This window comes from Callithrix jacchus, chromosome 2, assembly GCF_049354715.1.
Source record: "Callithrix jacchus isolate 240 chromosome 2, calJac240_pri, whole genome shotgun sequence".
NCBI classification, from domain to species: Eukaryota; Metazoa; Chordata; class Mammalia; order Primates; family Cebidae; genus Callithrix; species Callithrix jacchus.
Window position 1 is genome coordinate 107181019 of NC_133503.1, and position 26205 is coordinate 107207223.

A 26205-nucleotide genomic window follows, 5' to 3' on the forward strand; every position below is an offset into this window, starting at 1 on the left:
AAAAAATTAGCCAGGCACGGTGACACGCACCTGTAGTCCCAGCTACTTGGAAGGCTGAGGCAGAAGAACTGCTTGAACCTGGGAGGCAGAGGTTGCAGTGAGCCAAGATCGCACCACTGCACTCCAGCCTGGTTGACAGAGCGAGACTACATCTCAAAAACAACAATAACAACAACAAAAACTGAACAACAACAACAAAAAAACTCTCATCAAATGAAGGGATACAGAGAATAAAAAGGCACTTCTTTAATCAAATAAGGGATATCTAAAACTTGAAGGGATCAGAAAACACTGAAAGATAAGAATGTCCACTATCACTAAATCTATTCATTTTACTCGTCATTTCATCATTCACAGTTGATGTTAGGACCATATACATAAAAAATCTAAATGACTCTAGGGGTGAACCATTAGAACCAATAAGAGCATATAGCAAGTTATAAGTTTGCTAGTTATAACATTTTTATACAAATCTGAGTTAAAATTCAATATGACAATAAACAAAAATAAAATTTACACAAATCATTTATGACAGCATCAAAAACTATAAAGGAACTAGGAATTAATCTGACAAAGATGGTATATGACAATTATTTGGTGGAAAAGTAACTGGTTTTTGCTATTAATTTTAATGAAAACAAATCATAATTTTATAAAAAATATAGTTAAATAAATTCAGAAATAACCCAAGTCTTTAGACTAGAAAACCCAATACTGAAAAAGTATCATTTTTCTCCAAATTGATCTGCAGAGTAATAATGTAATCTCAATTAAAATCTCAAAGAGTCGTTTTAGAATATTATAAAGTGGATCGACTCAAGATGGCGCTGTGAGAACAACCCAGGATTGAAGCTCTCAGTGAACGCACGGAGGGTGAGTCAGGGCCGCATTTCCAGACAGATCTTTGTTGCCTACAGAACAGGGAAATTCCCAAGTATAAAAGAGACGCGGGACGCCAGCCAGTGGTTTTGGCTGGTGCAGCCAGCGGCCGGCACTACAGTGCAGCAGCGCTCCACAGTGCTCCGCACAAAGCGCACTGGTCTGGGTGCCCTGTTTAACTGGCAATCTGAGACTTGAGAGGGCAGATTGGCATAGCCATCTGATTGAATGGGACTTGGACAGTGAGCTAGGCCAAGAGATTTCAGGGAAATGGCGTTTGGGCCAGCGCAGTGAGACAAACAAAACGGCAATTCCAAACGCTCTGGGTGGAGAGTTTCACTGTGGGCACTGCTGAACCCAGGACGGTGCAGCTTGGTGGGGGAGGGGCGTCCACCATTACTGAGGGAATCTGCCCCTACTGAGGTTACACTCCCATTGCTGACCTAGCCTGCTGTTGCCGAGGCAACCTGCCACAACTGAGAGACTCCGCCACAGGGCGTAGCCCGTGGAAGCACGGCAGAGACTGCAGCAGCAGGGCAGAGCCTGCAGCAATAGGGCGGACCTCACACCAGCAGGGCGGAGCCCCAGCAGGCAAATAGTGACTAGACTGCCTCCTAGCTGGGCAGGACAACGCAATGGACACTCATAAAGAAAGCCCCAACCCCCCGAGACAGAGTATCTGAGAAAAAAAGGGTTTTTTTTAATGAGTTCTGCTGCAGCAGAATTAAACGTAGCAGGCTAACAGCCCTGAATGAACAACAAAGCTCACAGCTCAGCACTTGAGCTCCTATAAAGTACAGACTGTCTCCTCAAGCAAGCTCCCTGACCCCTCTATATCCGGAAGACTGACATTTGGCAGGCATCATTCTGGGACAAAGAGAGCAGAAAAAGAAACTGGTAGCATCCCTCACTGTTCCGCAGCTGCTATAGGTGCACCCCAGACAAGCAGGGCCTGGAGTGGACCTCAGCAGTCATACAGTGGAGGGGCTAGACTGGTAGAAAGAAAACCAAGTAACAGAAATACTTCATCATCAACAATCTGGGCGTCCACTCAGAGACCCAATTGAAAAGTCAGCAACTACTCAGATGACAGGTGGATAAATCCACAAAGATGGGAAGAAACCAGCGCAAAAAGGAGAAAAACACCCGAAACCAGAACACCTCGCCTCCTGCAAAGGACCAAAACTCCTCACCAGCAAGGGAACAAAGCCAGATGGAGAATGACTGTGACGAAATGACGGAATTAGACTTCAGAAGGTGGGTAATGAGAAACTTTTGTGAGCTAAAAGAACATGTTTTAAATCAAAGCAAACAAACTAAGAACCTTGAAAAAAGATTTGAAAAAAGATTCGAGGAAATGATAACAAGAATGGATAACTTAGAGAGGAATATGAATGAATTGAAGGAGCTGAAAAACACAATATGAAAACTTCGCGAAGCATGCACAAGTTTCAACAGCTGAACTGACCAAGCAGAAGAAAGAATATCAGAAGTCGAAGATCAACTCAATGAAATAAAACAAGAAACCAAGATCAGAGAAAAAAGCGCAAAAAGGAATGAAAAAGTCTCCAAGAAATGTGGGACTATGTGAAGAGACCTAACCTACGTTTGATAGGCGTACCAGAATGTGATGAAGAGAATGAATCCAAGCTGGAAAGTACTCTTCAGGACATTATCCAGGAAAATTTCCCCCACCTAGCAAGACAGGCCTACACTCTATTGCAGGAAATACAGAGAACCCCACAAAGATATTCTGCAAGGAGAGCAACCCCAAGGCACATAATCATCAGATTCAACAAGGTTGAAATAAAGGAGAAAATACTAAGGGCAGCCAGAGAGAAAGGTCGGGTCACCCACAAAGGGAAGCCCATCAGACTCACAGCAGATCTCTCGGCAGAAACTCTACAAGCCAGAAGAGAGTGGGGGCCAATATACAACATCCTTAAAGAAAAGAACTTTCAACCCAGAATTTCATATCCAGCCAAACAGAGCTTCATAACTGAAGGAAAAATAAAATCCTTTGTGAACAAGCAAGTACTCAGAGATTTTGTCACCACCAGGCCTGCTTTACAAGAGCTCCTGAAAGAGGCACTACACATAGAAAGGAACAACCAGTACCAGCCATTCCAAAATCACACTAAATGCTAAAGAGCATCAACATAATGAAGAATCTACATCAACTAATGGGCAAGACAGCCAGCTAGCATCAAAATGGCAGTATCAAATTCACACATAACAATATTAACCCTAAATGTAAATGGACTAAATGTACCAATCAAAAGACACAGACTGGCAAATTGGATAAAAAACCAAAACCCATCAGTGTGCTGTATCCAAGAAACCCATCTCACATGCAAGGATACACAAAGGCTCAAAATAAAGGGATGGAGGAAGATTTACCAAGCAAATGGAGAGCAAAACAAAGCAGGAGTTGCATTTCTCATCTCTGATAAAATAGACTTTAAAGCAACAAAGATCAAAAGAGACAAAGAAGGCCATTACATAATGGTAAAAGGATAGATACAACAAGAAGAACTAACAATCCTAAACATATATGGACCCAATACAGGAGCACCCAGATACATAAGGCAAGTTCTTAATGACTTACAAAGAGACTTAGACTCCCACACAATAATAGTGGGAGACTTTAACGCTCCACTGTCAATAATAGACAGAAGAACCAGACAGAAAATCAACAAGGAAATCCAGGGCTTTAACTCAGAACTGAAACAAGCAAACCTGATAGACATTTACAGAACTCTCCACCCCAAATCCACAGAATATACATTCTTCTCAGCACCACATCACACCTACTCTAAAATTGACCACATAATTGGAAGTAAAGCACTGCTCAGCAAATGCAAAACAACTGAAATCATAACAAACAGTCTCTCAGACCATAGTGCAATCAAGTTAGAACTCAGAACTCAGAAACCAACCCAGAACCGCACAGCTTCATGGAAATTGAACAACTGGCTCCTGAATGTTGACTGGATAAATAATGAAATGAAGGCAGAAATTAAGAAGTTCTTCGAAACCAATGAGAACGAAGACACAACATGCCAGAGTCTCTGGGACACATTTAAAGCAGTCTCTAGAGGAAAATATATAGCAATAAGTACCCATATGAGGAGAAGGGAGAGATCCAAAATTGACACCTTATCATCAAAAGTGAAAGAGCTAGAGGAGCAAGATAAAAAAAACTCAAAACCTAGCAGAAGACAAGAAATAACTAAGATCAGAGCTGAACTGAAGGAGATAGAGACACGAAAAACCCTTCAAAAATCAATAAATCCATGGGCTGATTTTTTGAAAAGATCAACAAAATAGACAAACCACTAGCCAGATTGCTAAAAAAGAAAAGAGAGAACAAACAAATAGATGCAATAAAAAATGATAAAGGGGAAATCACCACAGATTCCACAGAAATTCAAACCATCATCAGAGAATATTACAAACAACTCTATACACATAAAGTAGAAGAAATGGATAAATTCCTGGACTCCTGTGTCCTCCCAAGCCTAAACCAGGAGGAAGCTGAAACTATGAATAGACCAATAACAAGGTCAGAAGTCGAGGCAGCAATTAACAGCCTACCACACAGAAAAAGCCCAGATCCAGATGGGTTCACAGCTGAATTCTACCAGACACACAAAGAGGAACTGGTACCATTCCTTCTAAAACTATCCCAAATAATCCAAAAAGAGGGAATCGTTCCCAAATCATTTTATGAGACCAACATCATCCTGATACCAAAACCCGGCAGAGACCCAACAAGAAAGAAAACTTCAGGCCAATATCCATGATGAACATAGGTGCAAAAATCTTCAATAAATTATTGGCAAGCCGATTGCAACAGCAAATCAAAAAACTTATCCATCATGATCAAGTAGGATTCATCCCAGGGATGCAAGGCTGGTTCAACAAACACAAGTCTATAAACGTAATTCACCACATAAACAGAACCAAAAACAAAAACCACATGATTATCTCAATTGACGCAGAGAAGGCATTCAACAAAATTCAACAGCCCTTTATGCTAAAAACCCTCAATAAACTCGGTATCGATGGAACATATCTCAAAGTAATAAAAGCTATTTACGACAAACCAACAGCCAATATCATACTGAATGGGCAAAAACTGGAAGCATTCCCTTTGAAATCCGGCACTGGACAAGGATGCCCTCTTTCACCACTCTTATTCATTATAGTACTGGAAGTTCTAGCCAGAGCAATCAGGCAAGAAAAAGAAATAAAGGGCATTCAAATCGGAAAGGTGGAAGCCAAATTGTCTCTATTTGCAGACGACATGAGAGTATACCTAGAAGACCCCATTGCCTCAGCCCAAAAACTCCTGAAACGATAAGCAACTTCAGCAAAGTCTCAGGATATAAAATCAATGTGCAAAAATCACAAGCATTCCTTTACACCAATATCAGACTTAAAGACAGCCAAATCAAGAATAAACTGCCATTCACAATTGCTACAAAAAGAATAAAATACCTAGGAATACAACTCACAAGGAACGTAAGGGACCTCTTCAAGGAAAACTACAAACCACTGCTCAACGAAATAAGAGAGGACACAAACAGATGGAGAAACATTCCATGTTCATGGTTAGGAAGAATTAATATCGTGAAAATGCCCGAAGTAATTTGCAGATTCAACGCTATCCCCATCAAGCTACCACTGACTTTCTTCACAGAACTGGAAAAAATCACCATGAACTTTATATGGAACCAAAAGAGAGCCCGCATAGCCAAGTCAACTCTAAGCAAAAAGAACACAGCGGGGGGCATCACACTACCGGATTTCCAACTATACTACAAGGTTACAGTATCAAAACAGCATGGTACTGGTACCAAAACAGAGATATAGACCAATGGAACAAAACAGAGGCATCGGAGGCAACACAACATATCTACAACCATACAATCTTTGATAAACCTGACAAAAACAAGCAATGGGGAAAGGATTCCCTGTTTAATAAATGGTGTTGGGAAAACTGGCTAGCCATGTGCAGAAAGCAGAAACTGGACCCCTTCCTGACACCTTACACTAAAATTAACTCCACATGGTTTAAAGACTTAAACATAAGACCTGGCACCATAAAAACCCTAGAGGAAAATCTAGGCAAAACCATCCAGGACATAGGAGTAGGCAAGGACTTCATGACTAAAACACCAAAAGCATTGGCAACAAAACCCAAAATAGACAAATGGGAACTAATGAAACTCCACAGCTTCTGCACAGCAAAAGAAACAGTCACTAGAGTGAATCGGCAACCAACAGAATGGGAAAAAATTTTTGCAGTTTACCCATCTGACAAAGGGCTGATATCCAGAATTTACAAAGAACTCAAACAGATTTACAGGAAAAAAACAAGCCCATTCAAAAATGGGCAAAGGATATGAACAGACACTTTACAAAAGAAGACATATATGAGGCCAACAATCATATGAAAAAATGCTCATCATCACTGGTCATTAGAGAGATGCAAATCAAAACCACATTGAGATACCATCTCATGCCAGTTAGAATGGCGATCATTAAAAAATCTGAAGACAACAGATGCTGGAGAGGATGTGGAGAAAAAGGAACACTTTTACACTGTTGGTGGGAGTGTAAATTAGTTCAACCATTGTGGAAGACGGTGTGGTGATTCCTCAAGGCCTTAGAAATAGAAATTCCATTTGACCCAGCAATCCCATTACTGGGTATATATCCAAAGGACTATAAATCGTTCTACTACAAGGACACATGCACACGAATGTTCATTGCAGCACTGTTTACAATAGAAAAGACCTGGAATCAACCCAAATGCCCATCGATGATAGACTGGATTGGGAAAATGTGGCACATATACACCATGGAATATTATGCAGCAATCAGAAATGATGAGTTTGTGTCATTTGTAGGGACATGGATGAATCTGGAGAACGTCATCCTCAGCAAACTGACACAAGAACAGAAAATGAAACACCGCATATTCTCACTCATAGGTGGGTGATGAAAAATGAGAACACATGGACACAGAGAGGGGAGTACCAAACACTGGGGTCTATAGGGGGGGAAAAGGGGAGGGCCAGTGGGAGGGGGAGGTGGGGAGGGATAGCCTGGGGAGAAATGCCAAATGTGGGTGAAGGGGAAAAAGGAAGCAAAACACACTGCCATGTGTGTACCTATGCAACTGACTTGCATGCTCTGCACATGTACCCCAAAACCTAAAATGCAATAAAAAATTAAAAAAAAAAAAGAATATTATAAAGTGATTATATTGGGAGGTCGAGGCAGGTGGATCACGAGGTCAACAGATCGAGACCATCCTGGTCAACATGGTGAAACCCCGTCTCTACTAAAAATACAAAAAATTAGCTGGGCATGGTGGCGCGTGCCTGTAATCCCAGCTACTCAGGAGGCTGAGGCAGGAGAATTGCCTGAACCCAGGAGGCAGAGGTTGCGGTGAGCCAAGATCACGCCATTGCACTCCAGGCTGGGTAACAAGAGTGAAACTCTGTCTCAAAAAAAAAAAAAAAAAAGTGATTATAAAATTTACATGAAAATGCAAGAAACATGAAATATTCAACATAATCTTTAAGAATAACAAAGCTGGAGGAGTTCTGTACCAAATATCAATGTTTAGCTATAATAATTAAGACTGTGGTACTGATAGAGAGACGAACAGAGCAATCAGGTAAGATAAGAAGTTCAGAAACCAATCAAAATACAGACGCAATGCATGTTTGCAGTATCAGAAGTAGCAGTATAGGCATCAGAATAAGAATGAACTCTTGAATATATGATTCTGGGGCTTAGTTATTCATAAAGTGAAGAAAACAAAACTGGACTGCACATCATATGTACCAAATCCAAAAAAATCAATTTCAGTGAATTAAAGGTTTAAGGTTATCCATTCTAAACACTGGCCTTAAAATTCAAGCAATCTAAACAAAAGATAAAACTCAAAAGTACTCCAATATGCATAAAAGTGTAGTCTATATAAATCATACTTTAAGGAATTTGAGCCATTTTCCTACTTAGTAGTTAAAATAAGAACTATTTATAGTACATTATTTAAAAATCTCTTATAGAAACCTCAGAAAAATCTAGAACCATACTAACTAAACACTGAGAATTCCGCCTTCATTACCTCTCTGGAAGCTGGTCTATATCCATAGCCAGAAGGTAAATTTTTGTCTTCTTCACAACCTTTGGCTCCTGGACTAAAGTGTAATTCAACATGAAAGCGTTCCTCTGAGGAAAGATCCTAGGAAATATGACAGAACATTTTTAAAATTAGAAACATTAAGCTCTTTATTTATAACCAGAAAAACACAAATGAAAAGCTCTGTTTACCTTATTAGGATCCTCATAAAGCATGATAACAATCTGAGTCATGTAGTTGAGCTCATTGACGACATTTAAATAATCCATAGCTCGTTTCCACTGTTCATCCTTTGATTCCTGAACAAAAGATATATGTGGTAAGCATTTTCTCAAACTGTGTTACTTAAAAGCCACTTTATTGTCACTATGGTAGCTTGTTTAATCCTAGTGATACCAAATAAAGTGAATACTTACTATATGTGCAATTTTTCAAAATAATTGCACTACATTTAAAAGTCTTAGAAACTTATGTAAGCTTGTTTTGGTAAAATACTTTTAAAATCTCTTACCAGTACAAGTTTGAATATCCCTAATTTGAAAGTTCAAAATCCAAAATGCTCCAAAATTCAAAACTTTCTGAGCACTAGCATGATACTTGAAGGAAATACTCATTGGATAATTTTGGGTTTTCAGAATAGGCATGCTAAACTAGTAAATATAATGCAAATATTCCAAAATCCAAAAGCAATTCCAAATTTCAAAAAATTTCTGGTCTCAAGCATTTCAGATAAGAGATATTCAACCTATATTAGAAGTTCTAGTGGCAACATTTTTTTTTAACTGCTTATGACAAATGAAAAATAAAGAATTATTTGAAATATAATACACACTACTGAATTTTAAGGGTAAGAGACAGTTTTTAACTTCTGTTAAGTCCCAAAGCACCTAGTATATTCATAACCACACAATACTATCTTAAAACAGGAATGCTAATTTTTCCCACCATCATATAGTTCATGTATGCAATATAGGCTTATCAATAAATATCCCTATCACACTGAAGTGATATTCAAAAATCAGCAGGAGGAGGCATATATAAATTCTATTGATCTTACCATCTCCTTCACCATTCCTCCATCTTCATTCTGAGAATCATTGGTCTTTAAATATGTAATCATAGAGCATCAGAACTGAAAAGGATCTTAGAGAACATGTACTACAAGCATTCAAAGTAGAAAATTCTATCTGAAAAGGCAAAACTACTCAAAGTAAAGTCTATAGTCAACAGTTAACAGTATTTACTTAAACCATACGTACATCACAGATAAATTTCCTTTGTTGTATATTATGTAATTACATTACAAATATATAAAAGCACAACATTTCCTTTTTGTATACTGTAAGAGTATATAACATTATGGACTTTAGTACAGAATGCGCCTTGTTTTAAAAAGCAAATTATAAGACCACACATTGATTGCATGTTTTTTAAAATTCAGCATCTTTTATTTCTATTTCAGACATTATACTTCCCTGTGTGTGTGTGCACATGCGTGTGTGCAAGTTTAGAAGGTAATATATGAAGAGTCGTATTTTTTTCAAAACTGATGAAGGAAAACATAAATTAGCATTATTGAGTTTCACTAAATGTAAGTTACCATAAATGATAAATTTAAATACTGAAAATTTTCATTAGATGAACAGATAATTGATCTTGTGATTTTGTGATACTCCAGTTTTAAGAACTCCATCTAATGTCTAACTCAACGTTGCAGTTACAGATTTTGCTAGGTCTTCTCTAATAAATAGATAAAATTAAGTAATATTTAGTAGTCACTTCCAGAACATAATTAATATGTAAGAAGCCACAAAAATATTTTTTTAAATTAAGGCCCCATTATACATAGTCCTGAAATTTTGTTCATAATCTTAGTTCCTTAACAAAACTTAAAAATAATTCTACAGAAAGATTTTACTGAGTTCATTTTGAATAACTAAAAATTACAACTGGGAATATACTGAGTAAGATTTTAATTATATTACTTACAGATTCTTATAAGGATAATAAAAACAAAACATTTTGGTATAGACTTCAATTTTCACCTTAGTAAATACATGTAATTATTTTCCCCCTGGAAACGCTGATTTTTTAAATAACGAAGTTGTTCAGTTTTTGTTTTAGAAATGCAGCCTGAATTCAATATATGCCCAACAAGCTCTAGATCCATGACTACCACCCTAGTCCAAATGACATCTTTTTGGACCATTGTAATAGTTCCCTAACTGGTTTCCTCATATCCACTCTCAGCTATCTATTGTCCACACAACAATCAAAGCTTAAAACCTTTCAATGGCTTCCCAATCCAATCAGAACACAAGGCACTGGCTCTTCAACCATATCTAATGTCCTTTTATCCAATACTTACTATTATTCTCCAATCACAGGCTTACTATCAGTTCCTGTATTACTCATGTTCTTTATACCCTCCATATATATCAAAAGAGGACCATGTAAGAGATGCATCTCTCCTCATCACAAACAATTCCATCATTACTCCTGGATATATAAGCTTTTGCTTTGCTAATTAAGGGTCATTTTTTCCTACTACTTCACATATTTATGCAAGGATGTTACTTTGCTATTCTTTAGTGGGACAAAGAAACAAAAAAACAAAAGAAAGAACATATGGATTTGGAATTTTGACTGGAACAGAACTTTGAAACAGCCTTAGGGTAACTTTGATAATTACTCTCAAGGACCAGTAATAAGATTGATTAGGAAACAGACATATACCAGATCATTACTATATATTTCATTGCCCTTCTTTTAAAAGAAAACAAAATTGAATAATTTTCTTTTATAGATCACTTTGTATACAGATGTGCATAGATGTGTATACCAATATAGGCACAGAAAAATAAAGAAACATTCTAATCATTTGGCTAGTTTAGAGATGATTGATTTAGATGAGATTCTGGACTTCAAGTAGTATTACCCTATTACACCATGGTACTGAGTGGAGTGGGTGGCACTGAGGGAGATGTTAAGTGAGTTTTGTATGAATTATTGTGGTCAATGGGTATCACTGTGGCAGATTTTGTGTTTTCCAAAGATGGCTGACATACACATTCAATTTTACATACTCTTCTTACAATATGATAGTGACATTCGACCCATCTAGTGATGTGGGTTATTTCCTCTCCCTCTGAACCTGGATGAATCTCTTTGATTGCCTCAACCAAGAGAGCTCAGCAGAAGTGATGCTATATGATTTTAGATGTTAGGTCATAAAAATGCCATGCACTTGCACCTCGCTCTCTTAGGAAGCTCACTCCTGGAACTCGGCTGCATTATTTTGAGGAAGCAGGTCACATGAAGAAGCCAGATGTAGGTGTTCTGGTCGAAAACTGCAGCTGAGGTCCCAGCTGATAGCCTCATGAAGCACCAAATAGGAGAGAAAACCCTTGAGATAAATGAGTCCCAGCCACTGTCTGACCATAACCTCATGAGACCCTAAATGAAACTTCCTAATTGATCCCAGTAAACCCTCTAAATGATATAATATAAAAATGGAATGACTGTGGCTGTTTTGAGCCACTAAGTCTTGGCAGGTCATTACATAATAGTAGATAAGTGCCACAATGTCTAACCAAACTCAAAATCCCATCAATTCTGACCCCTAAATGACTCAAATTCACCAGGCTTCTCTTTACTGACACCAGTCTGTAAAATCATCTAAAACACTTTATGTTATTGTTTGCTTAAATGGATCTTCTCTGAAGAGAACATCTTCATCCCTAAAATCTAGCAAAATGCTTGGGGTGTGTGTGTGTGTGTGTGTGTGTGTGTATATATATATATATATATATATATAGTAGTCCCTTGAAAAAATGACATTAAGTAGTAAAACTTAAGGATGAATTATTAAAATTTCACAGTAAAAATAGCAGTTAGTGATTTAATTACAAAATTAAATATATTTTTTAGACTGAAATAACTTATTCTACTTACATTGCATAAGGCACCATAGCGAAGAATAGATAGCAAAGAATGTACATGACTTTCACTGGTAAAATATAACCTAGTACGAACATGACGTTCAGGAGACAGAACACCTCTAGAATACCTAAAATTAAAAGGAGACATGCTTTTAATCTGAAACATGACCATATAATAAAAAAACTTACTAAATACTGAAATTATTTTCTAAAAATACATTTTACTAGAAGTTAAAGACCATAATTAGCAAATCTATTATTCTTCCAACCACAATATCGGATTTATGTTAGTGCATATTATTCTAACATGATGCAAACTCTAAGACCTCTGAGAGCAAAGAACTTAATATTAGTCAAGTACACTGTAAATAGGTAATTTTAACTCCTTTAGTAGCAATGACAGAGGTCACAGACCTAAAGATGCTCACAGACATTAATGCTGCTAAATGGTAGATACATTGATGATCCCACGTGAATGATTACATATATTCCCTCTTCCCCATTCACCTTAGTTTTCTCTAAATTGGAGCCAAAAGTAACTTAGGTTGGAAGTTATTAGGAATATCTAGGTAATACTATTTTCACAGTATGCCAATGATATACTCCTTACTTCACAGGACCATCAAATGTAGAGCATAATTTAAATCTGAAGTATGTAAAAATAGATGCCTAGAGATTAGAAAAACCAGTACAGCTTCTTACACAGGATGAAGTTTATTTACAGTGTCATCATCTTGTGTCCTCTGAAGGTCTGAGCGAATTTTTCTAACCAGAGGAGTACAGTAGCCTTTGGCAATCTCCAGTTTTTCGGCTTTAGTTATACCATATTCCTGAGCAGAAAACACATGACATTAGAAAAAGGATATAATGACAAAGAACTCTAAAAAATGCACTCCAAAATTAGTCTAGTGAGAGACAAATATTTTATCAAGCCTTTTTTGAATATTGGATAACTCCCAGTTTACATTTTTTGTAATTGCAAATGTATGATTTTCAAACTATTAAGTATAACTGGAAGGATTTTGTGGTGGAATTGGACAAAAGCCATTAATTTCTGAAGGGGGAGAATGAATGGATGAATACAATTTTTATGGTTAGTATTGACTATGTCATAAGGTTTTAAATGTAAAAACAACCCTAAAAGAAATGTGGATAAGGCCACAAACAATATGCAATAAATATATGAAAAAAAAATTAAACCTTGAGATTTTTATCTTTCCACATGTCAAAGATTTAAAAGACTGACATATTCTTCAAAACCTTTGGCCAATATTTTAAAAGTTTTAACTCGTGATGAGCAAAAATTCCATGAAATTATCAAATTTAATGACATAATCATTATGAGGTAATTGGATTTGTAAGGAATTAGCACAATGTGAAGTGTCCAGAAAATATGGTAATTTTAAGAGTAAACTGCAGTGAAAATTATAGTTCAAAGTAGTAGAAGAGAAGAAAGATAGAAGGGAGAAAAGTGGGGGTAGAATGGGAAAGAAGAGAGAACAGGGAAGAGGGAAGAAACACACATACCTTCTCTCTTCAAGTTCATTCTAGGATATCTCAACTTAAAGGCTATTTCCTGCTACCAGATACCTCCCAGAAAGATTCACATGGAATAACACCAGTATAGACAATAGATCTCAAAACTGCCTAATAAAGAAAATGCTGACTGATTACAGATGAAAGTCCTATAGAAAAAAAACTTCTTGGAGTGATTTACCTTAAACTAAAGCTAAGTTGGTTCAATAATCTTGCCGATGTAGATGACTAAATGGTGAATATGCAACAGTGTGTTTATGCATAAAAGAAAGAAAAATGTTGAAATTAAAAAACCAGGGAAATAATTTTTAAAGAATTTGTTATTAACAAGGTGTGAGAAAACAGGGATTTTCATACACTGCTGGTCTGGGTAAAAACTGGTTAAAGTTTCTGAAGCTAGAGAAATGGTCTTGAGTGAATGGAAAGAAATGTGCAAAGAGAGTGAAACATATTTTAAAAGTCTAGATTTCCAAATACAAGTTGGTTTAATTAATTATGCTTATATTCACACCATTCAGCCATCAGGAATAATAATGTATATATAGCTTTAATGGCATAGAAAGAAGTTCTTTAGGCTAAATGAAGGAAAAAATTAGGTTGTAAAATAGTATGCTTTTTCTGATCCAGTTTTTGTAAAGAATGTATTTGCTATATATATGCATTTATAAAAAAAAACTATATGTAAATGAATTTGAGGAAAGAGGCCTGTAAGAATATTCCAAAACATTGATATGTTTTTCCTTTGTTGGTAATGTTAGAGTAATTTTTTTGCTCTATCTGTATTTTCTAGTTTTATAACAAACATTACTTTTATAATCAAGAAATCTCTCTATTCAGAACAGTGACATATTTTGCTCATCTGCCTCTATCACTAGGACCAAATAACTTTTAGATATGCAAGTTCTCATGTGTAGTTACAATATTTGTGCCACAAATAGAACTGATTAAAATACCAGATAAAGCTACTTGAAGACTTTCTGTGGTTTCAATGAGAATGTCATTGAACTTTCTTTGGCAAATGCTACTATAAAGAACTCTTTGCATTTCATAATCTACAGATAACCAAACAAAACATCTTCAAACTTTAATTAATATGTGTCAACTCAATTAAGATAATTTTAATATCAAATTTTGTCTTTAAATGTTTTTATTTACCGCCATACCATCATGGCTATAATGCGTTATTTTTAAACCAGGGACCCAAGTTTCTGAGGATTAAGCCTGGTTAACATGTAAAATTTTGATTCTATTGTAGCATCAACACCTATCAAAATTTGTTTAACTGTTAAAATACATAAAACAGATCATATGTATCATCACTCAAGCCTAGCTATTATTGGAATTACATAATTCTCGTAGCATAGACATAAGAATTCATCAATGTAAGAATAGAAACTGTTATTTTAAGGCATAGTATCACTTTGAAGTAAACCAGAATGCATGTATATACATTTCTTGTGCACAGTGATACCCTGTTACTCTACATTAGTTTATTCTAAACAAGTTAAAATTTTATATTATTTGACTGAGTCAAGTCTTGAAGCCTGAAATATTCTTTATTTGCTTGAGAACTATGTATGCAAAATTCTAATTTTTTCATTACAAATCACATTATATTATAAATTACTGTAAATATGTTTATAATTGTTATCTTTTTGGTGATTGAAAATACCTGCCTTCTGTCCACAGTCTTTGGATTTGTGAGGGCTAAACTAACAAAGCAAAATAATATTTATTGACCTGATTCAACACTCTGAAAAAAAAAAACCTCCAAAGTTTCTGTTATAATAAAGATTGTCAAATGAAAAAGTTAGGAAGATAAACCCAAAGCTCTCCTCTCCTCAAATTATAAAAAAATCTCAGGACTCCAGAAAAGCATATGGAAAGATCTCTTCTTTTAAAATTATGAATTTACCAAAAACAGAACTGATTTCTGTAAAATTGGGCATAATTTTGTCTGAAGAGTCAAACAATTTCAAAAATAACTCATCCAAGAAAAATAATTTTAGAGTCGTCTTCAAATAAATTCTGAGACCATCGTGAAGAACTAACCTAATTGCAGCAAAGAGAATTACTGTAATATACTGAGAACAGCTGAGCTTTTAAGAATTACTTTGAGAGATACAAATGATGACTCAACTCCTTTATAACATACTAATCTTTAGTGCTTCTTCTGATATTTTTAAAAATTCATTATAAATATTTAAGTTACAAGGACGTGGTGAAAAATGTCTTTAACTATATAAACAACACACATGAAATACATACACCATCTAGGGAGGAGAAATGACGATCTAAAACACCATTAACATGAGTTTTCTTTTGGTCTCAACTCTTAGAGACCAACTTTTCATTCCCAATTGTAAAATATTCAGTATATATAATGGAAAGAGTAAAGGGGTGAGATTAAACAAGCAATGCAATGGCACAGGCATGATTATGCTAAACATTAGACAAAGCACTGTGCATTTATTTAGCCTCTGAATAGGTGATACATTCAGAAATATTGAAAGTCTACCTTGAAAAGTGCTTATAACCTCCATAATCTTAAAGTCTTATATTCAGAGCTAATTGTTAAAAAGCATACTTATAAAACCAAAACTTACTATGCAAAATAATACTTATGTTTTATAGAATAAAACTTACCTTTTTCATTTGGTAAATGAAAGAAATTGTGAGGGAATGAGTCCTGTTTCCTAAGTAGATGTAATTAAGGCCTAAAGACATATTCTTAACGTCTGAAATAGTTTCATCTTCTTTTAAAAATAACTTTTAAAATAACAGATTCATACAGTAATACCTAAAACTGTCTATATTCTATATTTGACCAAACAAATATATAGTTCTCTTTCATGCTGAAGAAACAAGCTAATTGTTAACATGTATACAAATACCTATAGGTAAGTTGTACTACTGTCTGAATTCTCAGTTTTTCAAAATCTATAGTTTTTCCTGTACTGTCTATGAATATTAGGAGAGGGATGCTGTTATTTTAACCATTTTTATACATGCATATTTGTAAGTTAGGCTTTTTGAACTTTTTCCATAATCTTTATCTTTTTTATGTATTTTGTATTTTCTGGCTTCCAAACTTGATGTAGTCTACAGTTGGAATATCTGATCTACTCCAATCTCCTCTTTACAATCCAAATAATCTTGTACTGAGTTGAAAGAAGGTCCAAAAACAGCATCTGGAACTGTGCTCTTCTAACATATTCCTGATCTCAATATGTTTTGTCACCTACCACTTTATTATCAATCTAATTCTCTGTTTAATTGCATTTTAGTTATTTGAATTCTTGTTACACCTTTATTTTTATTCTCCTATAATGAAAAGACCCATGTCCCCTAAAAGAAAAATTATGTGTATCTTGATCTCTAAGGATTATTTTAAAAATACTTTCGCATAAAGTAAAAAGACTTGCAAAAAATTTTATATAAGGTGATAACTCTTTATGTCTTACTCCCCGCATATTTCATTATATACATGGTAGACACACAACAGTGTTCAATAATATATTCCATACTGTTTTCCATTGTTTAGTTTGTTCACATATTATTACTAAGAGTATTAATTCTTAAATTTTAAAAACCCATTACATTCTTATGGCAGTGAAAATACTCTGTATGCTACTATGATGATAGACACGTCATTATAAAATTGTCAAAAGCCATATGTACAACACCAAGAGTGAACCCTAATGGACTATGGACTCTGGATGATATGTCAGTGTAGGTCCATCAGTTATAACAAATGCACCATTCTGGTGTGGGATAATTATTGGGGGAGGACACGCTATGTAGAGGCAGGGGGCATATGGGAAATCTTCATACCTTCTGTGTGATTTTGCTATAAACCTAAAGCCACTCTAATAAATATAGTCTACAAGAAAAAGTCACTGTAATCAAACTATTAGAAAATCAAATAACGTGATTAAAACAACCATAAGAAGCTTAAAATATAAATTCATAATTACCTAATTTCCTCTTTAAAGTTACTGGTTTTCAAGGACATAAAAACCAATTACCTTTTTATCCACCAACAGATATTTTTAAAGTATCTATTTATTCAATATTTAAAAAAAAATTTATTCTTAAGAATGACTTACCTGAGGGATAACAATATCTGCTAATGCCTTCGAAAGCCTATATAACTCCATTGTGTTTTCTAATTTCAAGGAACCATTATGCTGGACATCATATTTTATACAGTCATATATATCAGGGATTTTACTAATATCATATCTTCCATTCTTTGTTTTAAAGTCTTTCTCTAACTTGGACCATCTACGTAGCATGAGCTCCAATGTTTCACTATGGTAAAGCTGAATATCTAAAACAAAATAACATTTTTAGTTTATGCAACTTAAAAATCTGATATAGAATACATATTAAAATGTTAGTAATTAGAAACTTTTTTAAATCTCAAAAATACAACTGTATGAAGTTAGGGAGTTACTATAGACATACACTATTAGCAACCATGTATTTTGTAGACTTAGACAAAAGGTTAGAAAGTGGGCTTATAAAAGATTTTTTCTGTATATCATAGACTTTAATAACAATAAGAAGAAAAAGAGCAACAATAATAACAAAGTTCTTTTAAGCTCATATATTTTTGTACTGTTATTTTTATTAGATTTACATAACTAAGTGAATAGGCAAACTATCTTTAGCAAAAAGGAACCTCAGACATTCAAAATAGTCTAAATGATCCATTTTCTGCCAGAAAAAACCAAGATGCCAGAGATGTCTAAGTTATTAACCAAGTAAGCTTTGGGGCCAGAGCCCAAGTCACCTTCCTGTTGCTTGCTCCTTCTTATTACCCTGACTAGTCACTGCTTAACTATATGGCAATGCTACATAATAAGATAATCAAATGAAAATATTTTATTTTCTCTTTTATGCTGTCATGGATAAAAACCACTAAAACTTAGCCATTATTATTTTGCTAGGTATATATTAACTCATACTATACATTATGAGAGCCGCAAGAGAGGCTTAATTTGTTAAGATTGGTCCCTCTTAATTGGTACTTAATTGAATAGTAACTTTTATCTGTTCTATGCTCTAAGAAGAACATTTACCTGATGATTTGGGATCTTCCATTCGATGTCTGATTTGAGAAGTCAAACTCTGAATTAAGGAATAAACTTTATCACAGGTCTTCACAGGATTTTTAATTAAATGCATTGATTTGATAACAGAAATGCTTCCAGATGGAGTCAGCTACAAATGAGCAAAGTATATATTTTATATCTGGTTATACCTAACTGTCTAAGAGAACAACATACACATATAAAATTTTCCAGCAGCTGGAGAATAATTCCATAGCAGAAATTAAAATGACCCCAAAATACAGCTGACCCTTGAAAACCACAGATGTGAACTACGCAGGACCACATATATGCAGGGTTTTTCCCTAAAAGTTATACCAAAATATGCCACTTCTCCTGCCTCCCCTTCTACCTCCTTCACTCCTTCCACCCTTGAGACAACTGACCAACCCCTCCTCTTCCTTCTTGTTCTCAGCCTACTTAATATGAAAATAAAGATGAAGATCAAAGACTTCTATGATGATCCACTTCCCCTTAGGAAATAGTAAATATATTTTCTCTTCCTTACAATTTTCTTAATAACATTTTCTTTTCTCTAGCTCACTCCAGAATTTTCTTAATATTTTCTTTTCTCTAGCTCACTCTACTGTAAGACTAGAATATAGAATACAAAATACTGGGGAACTTCCAAAAAGTCTGTGGAAAAATTGAACTAAAAAATAAAAGTAGGCTGTGGACGGTAGGCAGCCGGGGTCCGTGAAGGATCCCAAGATGGCTGGACAAAAACTTGCTCTAAAAACCATTGACTGGATAGCTTTTTCGGAGATCATACCCCAAAACCAAAAGGCCATTGCTAATTTCCTGAAATCCTGGAATGAGATCCTCACCTCCAGGTTCGCTGCTTTACCTAAGAATCCACCATCTATTGGCTGGGCTTACTACAAGGCCAATGTGGCCAAGGCAGGCTTGGTGGATGACCTTGAGAAGAAGTTTAATGCCCTGAAGGTTCCTCTACCAGAGGATCCATATACTGCCCTGATGGATGCTGAAGAAATAGATGATGTGAAGTCTTGTGCTGAGTGGTGTCTCCCTCAAAGGCCAGGGTTGTAGAATACGAGAAACAGATGGAGAAGTGTTAAGAATTTAATTCCATTTGAACAGATGACCACTGAGGACTTGAATGAAGCTTTCCCAGAAACCAAATTGGACAAGCAAAAGTAACCCTATTAGCCTCACCAACCAATCAAGAATTTATAAAATTGAGTCCAGGAGGAGGCTCTGGCCCTTATATTACACATTCTGGATATTAAAAATAAAAGTAATTATACCAAAATAAATAAATAAATAAAAGTAAAAAACTTTATTTCTCAACATAAGGTCTGTCAGGGTCAAGACACTTTTGTAAGCAGTAATATCAGACATTTATTCCAATTAGTCTATTCCTAAAAAACTGAGGATCCTGGGAATTTATCCGTGTCAATGGGGTCTTTTTTACATTAACTGAAGAAAAATGAGTGCCCTTTAAATTTTTTTAAGATTAGGAAACAAAAAGAAGTCAGAAGGAGCCATATCAGGACCACAAGGTAGATGTCTAATGATCTCCCAAAACTGTCTTTGTTGGGAGGAATAAGCAGGAGCACTGTCATGATGGAGAAGGACTATGCAGTGAAGATTTTGTGGGTGTTTTCTGCTAATGCTTTGGCTGACTCTCTCAAAACAATCTCATGATAAGCAGATGTTATTGCTTTTTAACCCTTCAGAAAGTCAACAAGAGAAATGCCTTGGGCATTACAAAAAACCCACTGCCATGATCTCTGTTCTTGATGAATCTGTTTTTGCTTTGACTGGACCAATTCTACCTCTTGGTCGCCATTGCTTTGATTGTGCTTTGTCTTCAGGGTCATCCTAGTAAAACCACATTTCATCTTCTGCTACAACTCTTCAAAGAAATGCTTCAGGATATTCATCACACTTGCTTAAAATTTCTGTTGAAAGCTTTGCTCTTGTCTATAGCTGATTCAAGCACAACGGTTCTGGTACTCAAAATTAAGCAGAAAATTGGCTAAATTTTAATTTTTTCAGTCAGAACTGTGTAAGTTGAAGCAACTGAGATATCTACAGTATTGGCTGTTGTTTCTGCTGTTAATTGTTAGTCTTCTTCAATCAGGGCATGAACAAGATTAATTTTTTCCTTGTTGTGGAAATTGATGTGGATGGTCTGCCATTGTGGGATTCATCTTCAACATCACCTAATCCCATCTTAAAACTAGTTATCCACTGGTATACTAATGATTTCTTTGGGAAATTGTTTCTATAAACTTTTTTTAAAGTATCAATGATTTCACCATTTTTTTTTTCACTAAGCTTCACCATACATTTGCTGTTGGTTCTTGTTTCAATATTAGCAGAACTCATGTTGCCCTTACAGAGACTCTCTTCAAACTGACACCTTACTCTTATTAGTGCCTCAAACTAAATCCTGTTTAGACATGTTATAACTAGTTAATATGAGTTGATTTTAGTGGTAAAAAGTTGAAATTTGAGTATATATATTTTTTTCATAATGAGCATTTTCCATTAACTTTTTGAAGAGCCTTTGTATATGTCAATTGACTGTTCATGTTATTGCTAAAGCTTCTAGTCAAATGTAGGCTTAACTTGGGAGTTAAGTTTTTGAAGAGTAAAAAGTTATACACGGTTTTTTTTTGTTTTTTGTTTTTTTTTTTTACTGTGAGGGGGATTGGTACTTCTAACCCCAACACTGTCCAAGGGTGAACTGTATAGTAATAAGATCAAGAAGGAAGTAGATTCAGAATTTATGTTAAAAATATTATTTATTCTTTTTTTTTTTTTTTTTTCATTTTTTTATAGACGGGGTTTCTCCATATTGGTCAGGCTGGTGTCAAATTCCCGATCTCCGGTGATCCACCTGCCTTGGCCTCCCAAAGTGCTGGAATTACAGGCGTGAGCCATGGCGCCTGGCCCCATGTTAAAACTATTAAACCTTAGCTATCATTATCCATAAAGAAAATTTAGCAGAAATACTCTAACTTAGTGGAATTTGATGACAATCTACTGACACTCTTAATATGTGCAAATATGGTTCTGCCCACTTGACATATATTTACATGTAATAACTCTAGGCATCTATTATTATCTTTTCCCAGATGGGTAACTGAACTGAGATTAAGCCACTTTCTTAAGGAACAAACCACTAGGATGTGAAGGAGTAGGACTCAAATACAGGTAGTCTGGCTACAGACTGGTGCTCCTAACCACTATTCTATTATGCCCTTGTAATGAATTTTTTGTAAGTCATATATATATATATATATATATATATATATATATATATATATAATTGCACTTTAGGTTCTGGGGTACGTGTGAAGAACATGCAGGATTGTTGCATAGGTACATACATGACAATGTGGTTTGCTGCCTCCATCCCCCCCGTCAGCTGTATCTGGCATTGCTCCCCATGTTATCCCTCTTCAACCTCTCTACCCCCTGCTGTCCCTTTCCTATTCCCCCACAACAGACCCTAGTGTGTGATGCTCCCCTCCCTGTGTCCATGTGTTCTCAATGTTCAATACCTGCCTATGAGTGACAACATGTGGTGTTTGATTTTCTGTTTTTGCGTCAGTTTGCTGAGAATAATGGTTTCCAGATTCTTCCACATCCCTTCAAAGGACATGAACTCATTCTTTTTTATGGCTGCATAGTATTCCACGGTGTATATGTGCCACATTTTCCTTGTCCAGTCTACCATTGATGGGCATTTGGGTTGGTTCCAAGTCTTTGCTATTATAAACAGTGCCACAATGAATGTGTGCATGTGTCTTTATAACAGAATGATTTGTAATCCTTTGGATATATACCCAGTAATGGGATTTGCTGCATCAAATGGAATTTCTATTTCTAGGTCCTTGAGGAAGCACCACTGTCTTCCACAATGGTTGAACTAATTTACACTCTCACCAACAGTGTAAAGTGTTCCTATTACTGCACATCCTCTCCAGCATCTGTTGTCTCCAGATTTTTAATGATTGCCATTCTAACTGGCGTGAGATGGTATCTTACTGTAGTTTGATTTGCATTTCTTTAATGACCAGTGATGATGAGCCTTTTTTCATATGTTTGTTGGCCTCATGTATGTCTTCTTTTGAAAAGTGTCTGTTCATGTCCTTCACCCACCTTTGAATGGTGTCGGTTCATGTCCTTCACCCACCTTTGTTTTTTTTCTTGTAAATCTGTTTTAGTTCTTTGTGATTCTGGATATCAGCCCTTTGTCAGATGGGGAGATTGCAAAAATTTTTTCTCATTCTCTTGGTTGCTAGTTCACTCTAATGACTGTTTCTTTTGCTGTGCAGAAGCTCTGGAGTTTAATTAGATCCCATTTGTCTATTTTGGCTTTTGTTGCCAATGCTTTTGGTGTTTTAGTCATGAATGGTTTTGCCTAGGATTTCCTCTAGGGTTTTTATGGTGTTAGGTCTTACATTTAAGTCTTTACTCCATCTGGAGTTAATTTTAGCATAAAGTGTCAGGAAGGGATCCAGTTTCTGCTTTCTGCACATGGCTAGCCAGTTTTCCCAACACCATTTATTAAACAAGGAATTAAAGTCATTAATGAAAACACAGTTTCACATTCCAGTTTTGACATTTATCTTGGCAAGTTATTTAACCACATCAAGTAAGTTTCTACAAATATAAAAAATATAAAGTGCAATTCTACTTCTGGTTATAATGAAGTAGGTAGTTTGGACTAATATATCCACTGAAGGTACATAAAAATTCAGGCAAAGAATTTCTATACTTATGCTTTAAGGGATCTGCAAAATAACAAGGTGGTAAAGAATTATGGAAGCAAAACTCAAAGGTCAGTGATCCAGAAAGTGAGCCTAGAATTTAAGATCGTTTCTCCACTGGAAAAATTTATATTTATGAATATAATAAATGACTCCAGTCAAAAGAGTGCATAAAGGAAACTTTATGGCCTAGAGAGCATATTTTGTAAAAGACAGAACATTAATAACTTAGTAAGTATCCATCTAGGGTTATTAATTTTGAGAATCAAAAAAATAGCGAAATAAAAATAGAGAGGTAGAAGAAATAAAATATTAAGCAATAAGAATTAATCAAATGGAAAATAAGCACATAACTCAGAGACCTAACAAATCTAAACAATGGTTCTTTGAAAGGACTACTAAAACTAATTAACCATGGTTTTAAAGAGGTACCATTTATAATTGCATAATATCAATCACCTCAGCCTACATCTAACAAGGATGCACAAGAACTCTGTGCTGTAAAATATAAAACATTTAAAGATATTAAGGAATATCTCAATAAATGAGCTACACTATATTCACAATTTGTAAAGAAAATTCACAAATTTTCTTTAGAAAAAGGTGTAAATTTGCACAAACTACATATATAACACAACCTAAATAAAAAATCCCAACAGTAATTTTGACCAGCTTGTTTTAAAATTTACATAAGAATGCAAAAAAAAAAAAATCCAAGAAACACTTGAAGAAGGATCCATGGTGGTTTGGGGAGGTATTATTCATTGGCACAAGGATCAACAAACAGAATACAGGATCCGGAAGCCTATCACCCATATATAATAAAGATGGTACTTCTGTGTAGTGGGGAAAGAACAGTCTTTTCAGTATGTTCTGCTGGGATACCCAGATGTACATCGAGTTGCAGGGGAAAAAATCAACCTTGATACTTTTAGCTGATAGCACACACAAAAGTGAATTTTATCTGGATTGCAGATAAATGTGAAGAAAAAAACAGTAAGCTTATAGATCATATATATCTTATGGCCTAGGGTTAGAAAAGATATTCTAATTAAACTAAAGAGCTTCTGCACAGCAAAGCAAACTATCATCAGTGAACAAGCAAACTACAGAATGAAAGAAAATTTTTGCAATCTATCCATCTGACAAAGGGCTAATAACCAGAGTCTAAAAAGAACTTAAACAAATTTCTAAGAAAAAGCCCCATCAAAAAGTGGGCAAAGGATATGAAGAGGCACTTCTCAAAAGAAGACATGTAGCCAACAAACATATGAAAAGAAGCTCATCATCACCAGTCATTAGAGAAATGGAAATTAAAAACACAATGAGATACCATCTTACGCCAGTTAGAAAGGTGATCATGCATAGTCAGGAAACAACAGATGCTGAAGAGGATGTGGAGAAATAGGAATGCTTTTCCACTGTTAGTGGGAGTGTAAATTAGTTCAACCATTGTGGAAGACAGTGTGGCAATTCTTTAAGGATCTAGAGCCAGAAATACTATTTGACCCAGCAATAGGAATATATATATATAATCAATACCCAAAGAATTATAAATCATTCTACTACAAAGACACATGCACACATATGTTAATGGTAGCACTATTCACAATAGTAAAGACTTGGAACCAACCCAAATGCCTATCAATGAAAGACGATAGGATAAAGAAAATGTGGCATGTATACACCATGGAATACTATGCAGCCATAAAAAAGGATAAGTTCATGTCCTTTCAGGGACATGGATGAAGCCAGAAACCATCATTCTCAGCAAACACACACAAGAACAAAAAACCAAACACCACATGTTCTCACTCATAAGTGGGAGTTGAACAATGAGAACACATGGACACAGGGAGAGGAACATCACACACTGAGGTCTGCTGGGGGTTGAGGGATTAGGGGAGGGATAGCATTAGGAGAAATACCTAATGTAGATGACAGGTTGATAGGTGCAGCAAACCACATGGTATGTGTATACCTATGTACGAAACCTGCATGTTCTGCATACATACCCCAGAACTTCAAGTATAAAAAAAAAAAAGAAAAATATATTCTAAATAATATATTATAATGCATTGACTATAAGGGGAAAAAATGAACTTGAAAATCATGAAAATCAAGAGCTTCTGCTTATCAAAAGACATCATTGGCTGGGCATGGTGGTGCAAAGCCTTGGCATGTCAAGGCAGGAGGATCACTTGAGGCCAGGAGTTTGAGACCAGCCTGGGCAACATAGTGAGACCCAGCCTCTACAGAAAATAAAAAAATAAGCTGAGCATGGTGGTGTGTACCTGTAGTCTCAGCTACTCAGGAGGCTGAAGCAGGAGGATCACTTGAGCCCAGGGGTTTCAGGCAGCAGTAAGCTATGATCATACCACTGCACTCCAGCCTGGGTGACACAGAGAGGCCCTGTCTCCAAAAAGGAAAAAAAAAAAAAAAAAAAAAGACAAGACATAATTAAGGCTCAGAGTAGGTCATGTTATCTAGAATACATATAACAAAGAACTCATATCCAGAATACATAAAGAACTTCTACCACCCAAGAAGAAAAACGTAGACAATTCATAGAAAAAGAATAAGGACAAGAGACTTGTCCTCATTAAAGAGGATATCTAAATGGTCAACAGACATTGAAGCCACAATCAAGTACATTCTATGTATATCCACCAGAGTGGCCAAAACTGAATCATCTAAGAATCCCAAGAATGGAGAATATGTGGAGTAATGACAACTATCATGGACCTCTGGTGGCAGTGTAAATTGGCTCAACAGCTTCAGAAAACAGTCTGACTTTATCTACTAACATTGTACATAAG

General features: G+C 35.6%; 1 protein-coding gene across 43 annotated transcripts in view; it reads right to left on the bottom strand.

Annotated features, from left to right (window-relative positions):
* Positions 1-26205, bottom strand: part of PPIP5K2 (diphosphoinositol pentakisphosphate kinase 2) — an 86698-nt gene that overhangs the window by 22914 nt on the left and 37579 nt on the right. For 23 of the 43 annotated variants that reach the window (XR_013532199.1, XR_013532194.1, XR_013532197.1 and 20 more), the window contains exons 18-23: positions 18609-18750; positions 17631-17854; positions 12688-12815; positions 11999-12113; positions 8236-8343; positions 8030-8146 (exon numbers count right to left, since the gene is read on the bottom strand). Coding sequence is in view for 34 of the 43 variants with exons in the window: in XM_035291143.3 (XP_035147034.3) it covers positions 8030-8146; positions 8236-8343; positions 11999-12113; positions 12688-12815; positions 17631-17854; positions 18609-18750 (834 nt within the window). In the remaining 9 variants the exon portion in view is untranslated. Of the gene's footprint in view, positions 1-8029; positions 8147-8235; positions 8344-9101; positions 9147-11998; positions 12114-12687; positions 12816-17630; positions 17855-18608; positions 18751-26205 lie in introns of all 43 variants that reach the window. The other 20 variants (XR_013532195.1, XR_013532196.1, XR_013532191.1 and 17 more) reach the window with 1 other exon arrangement.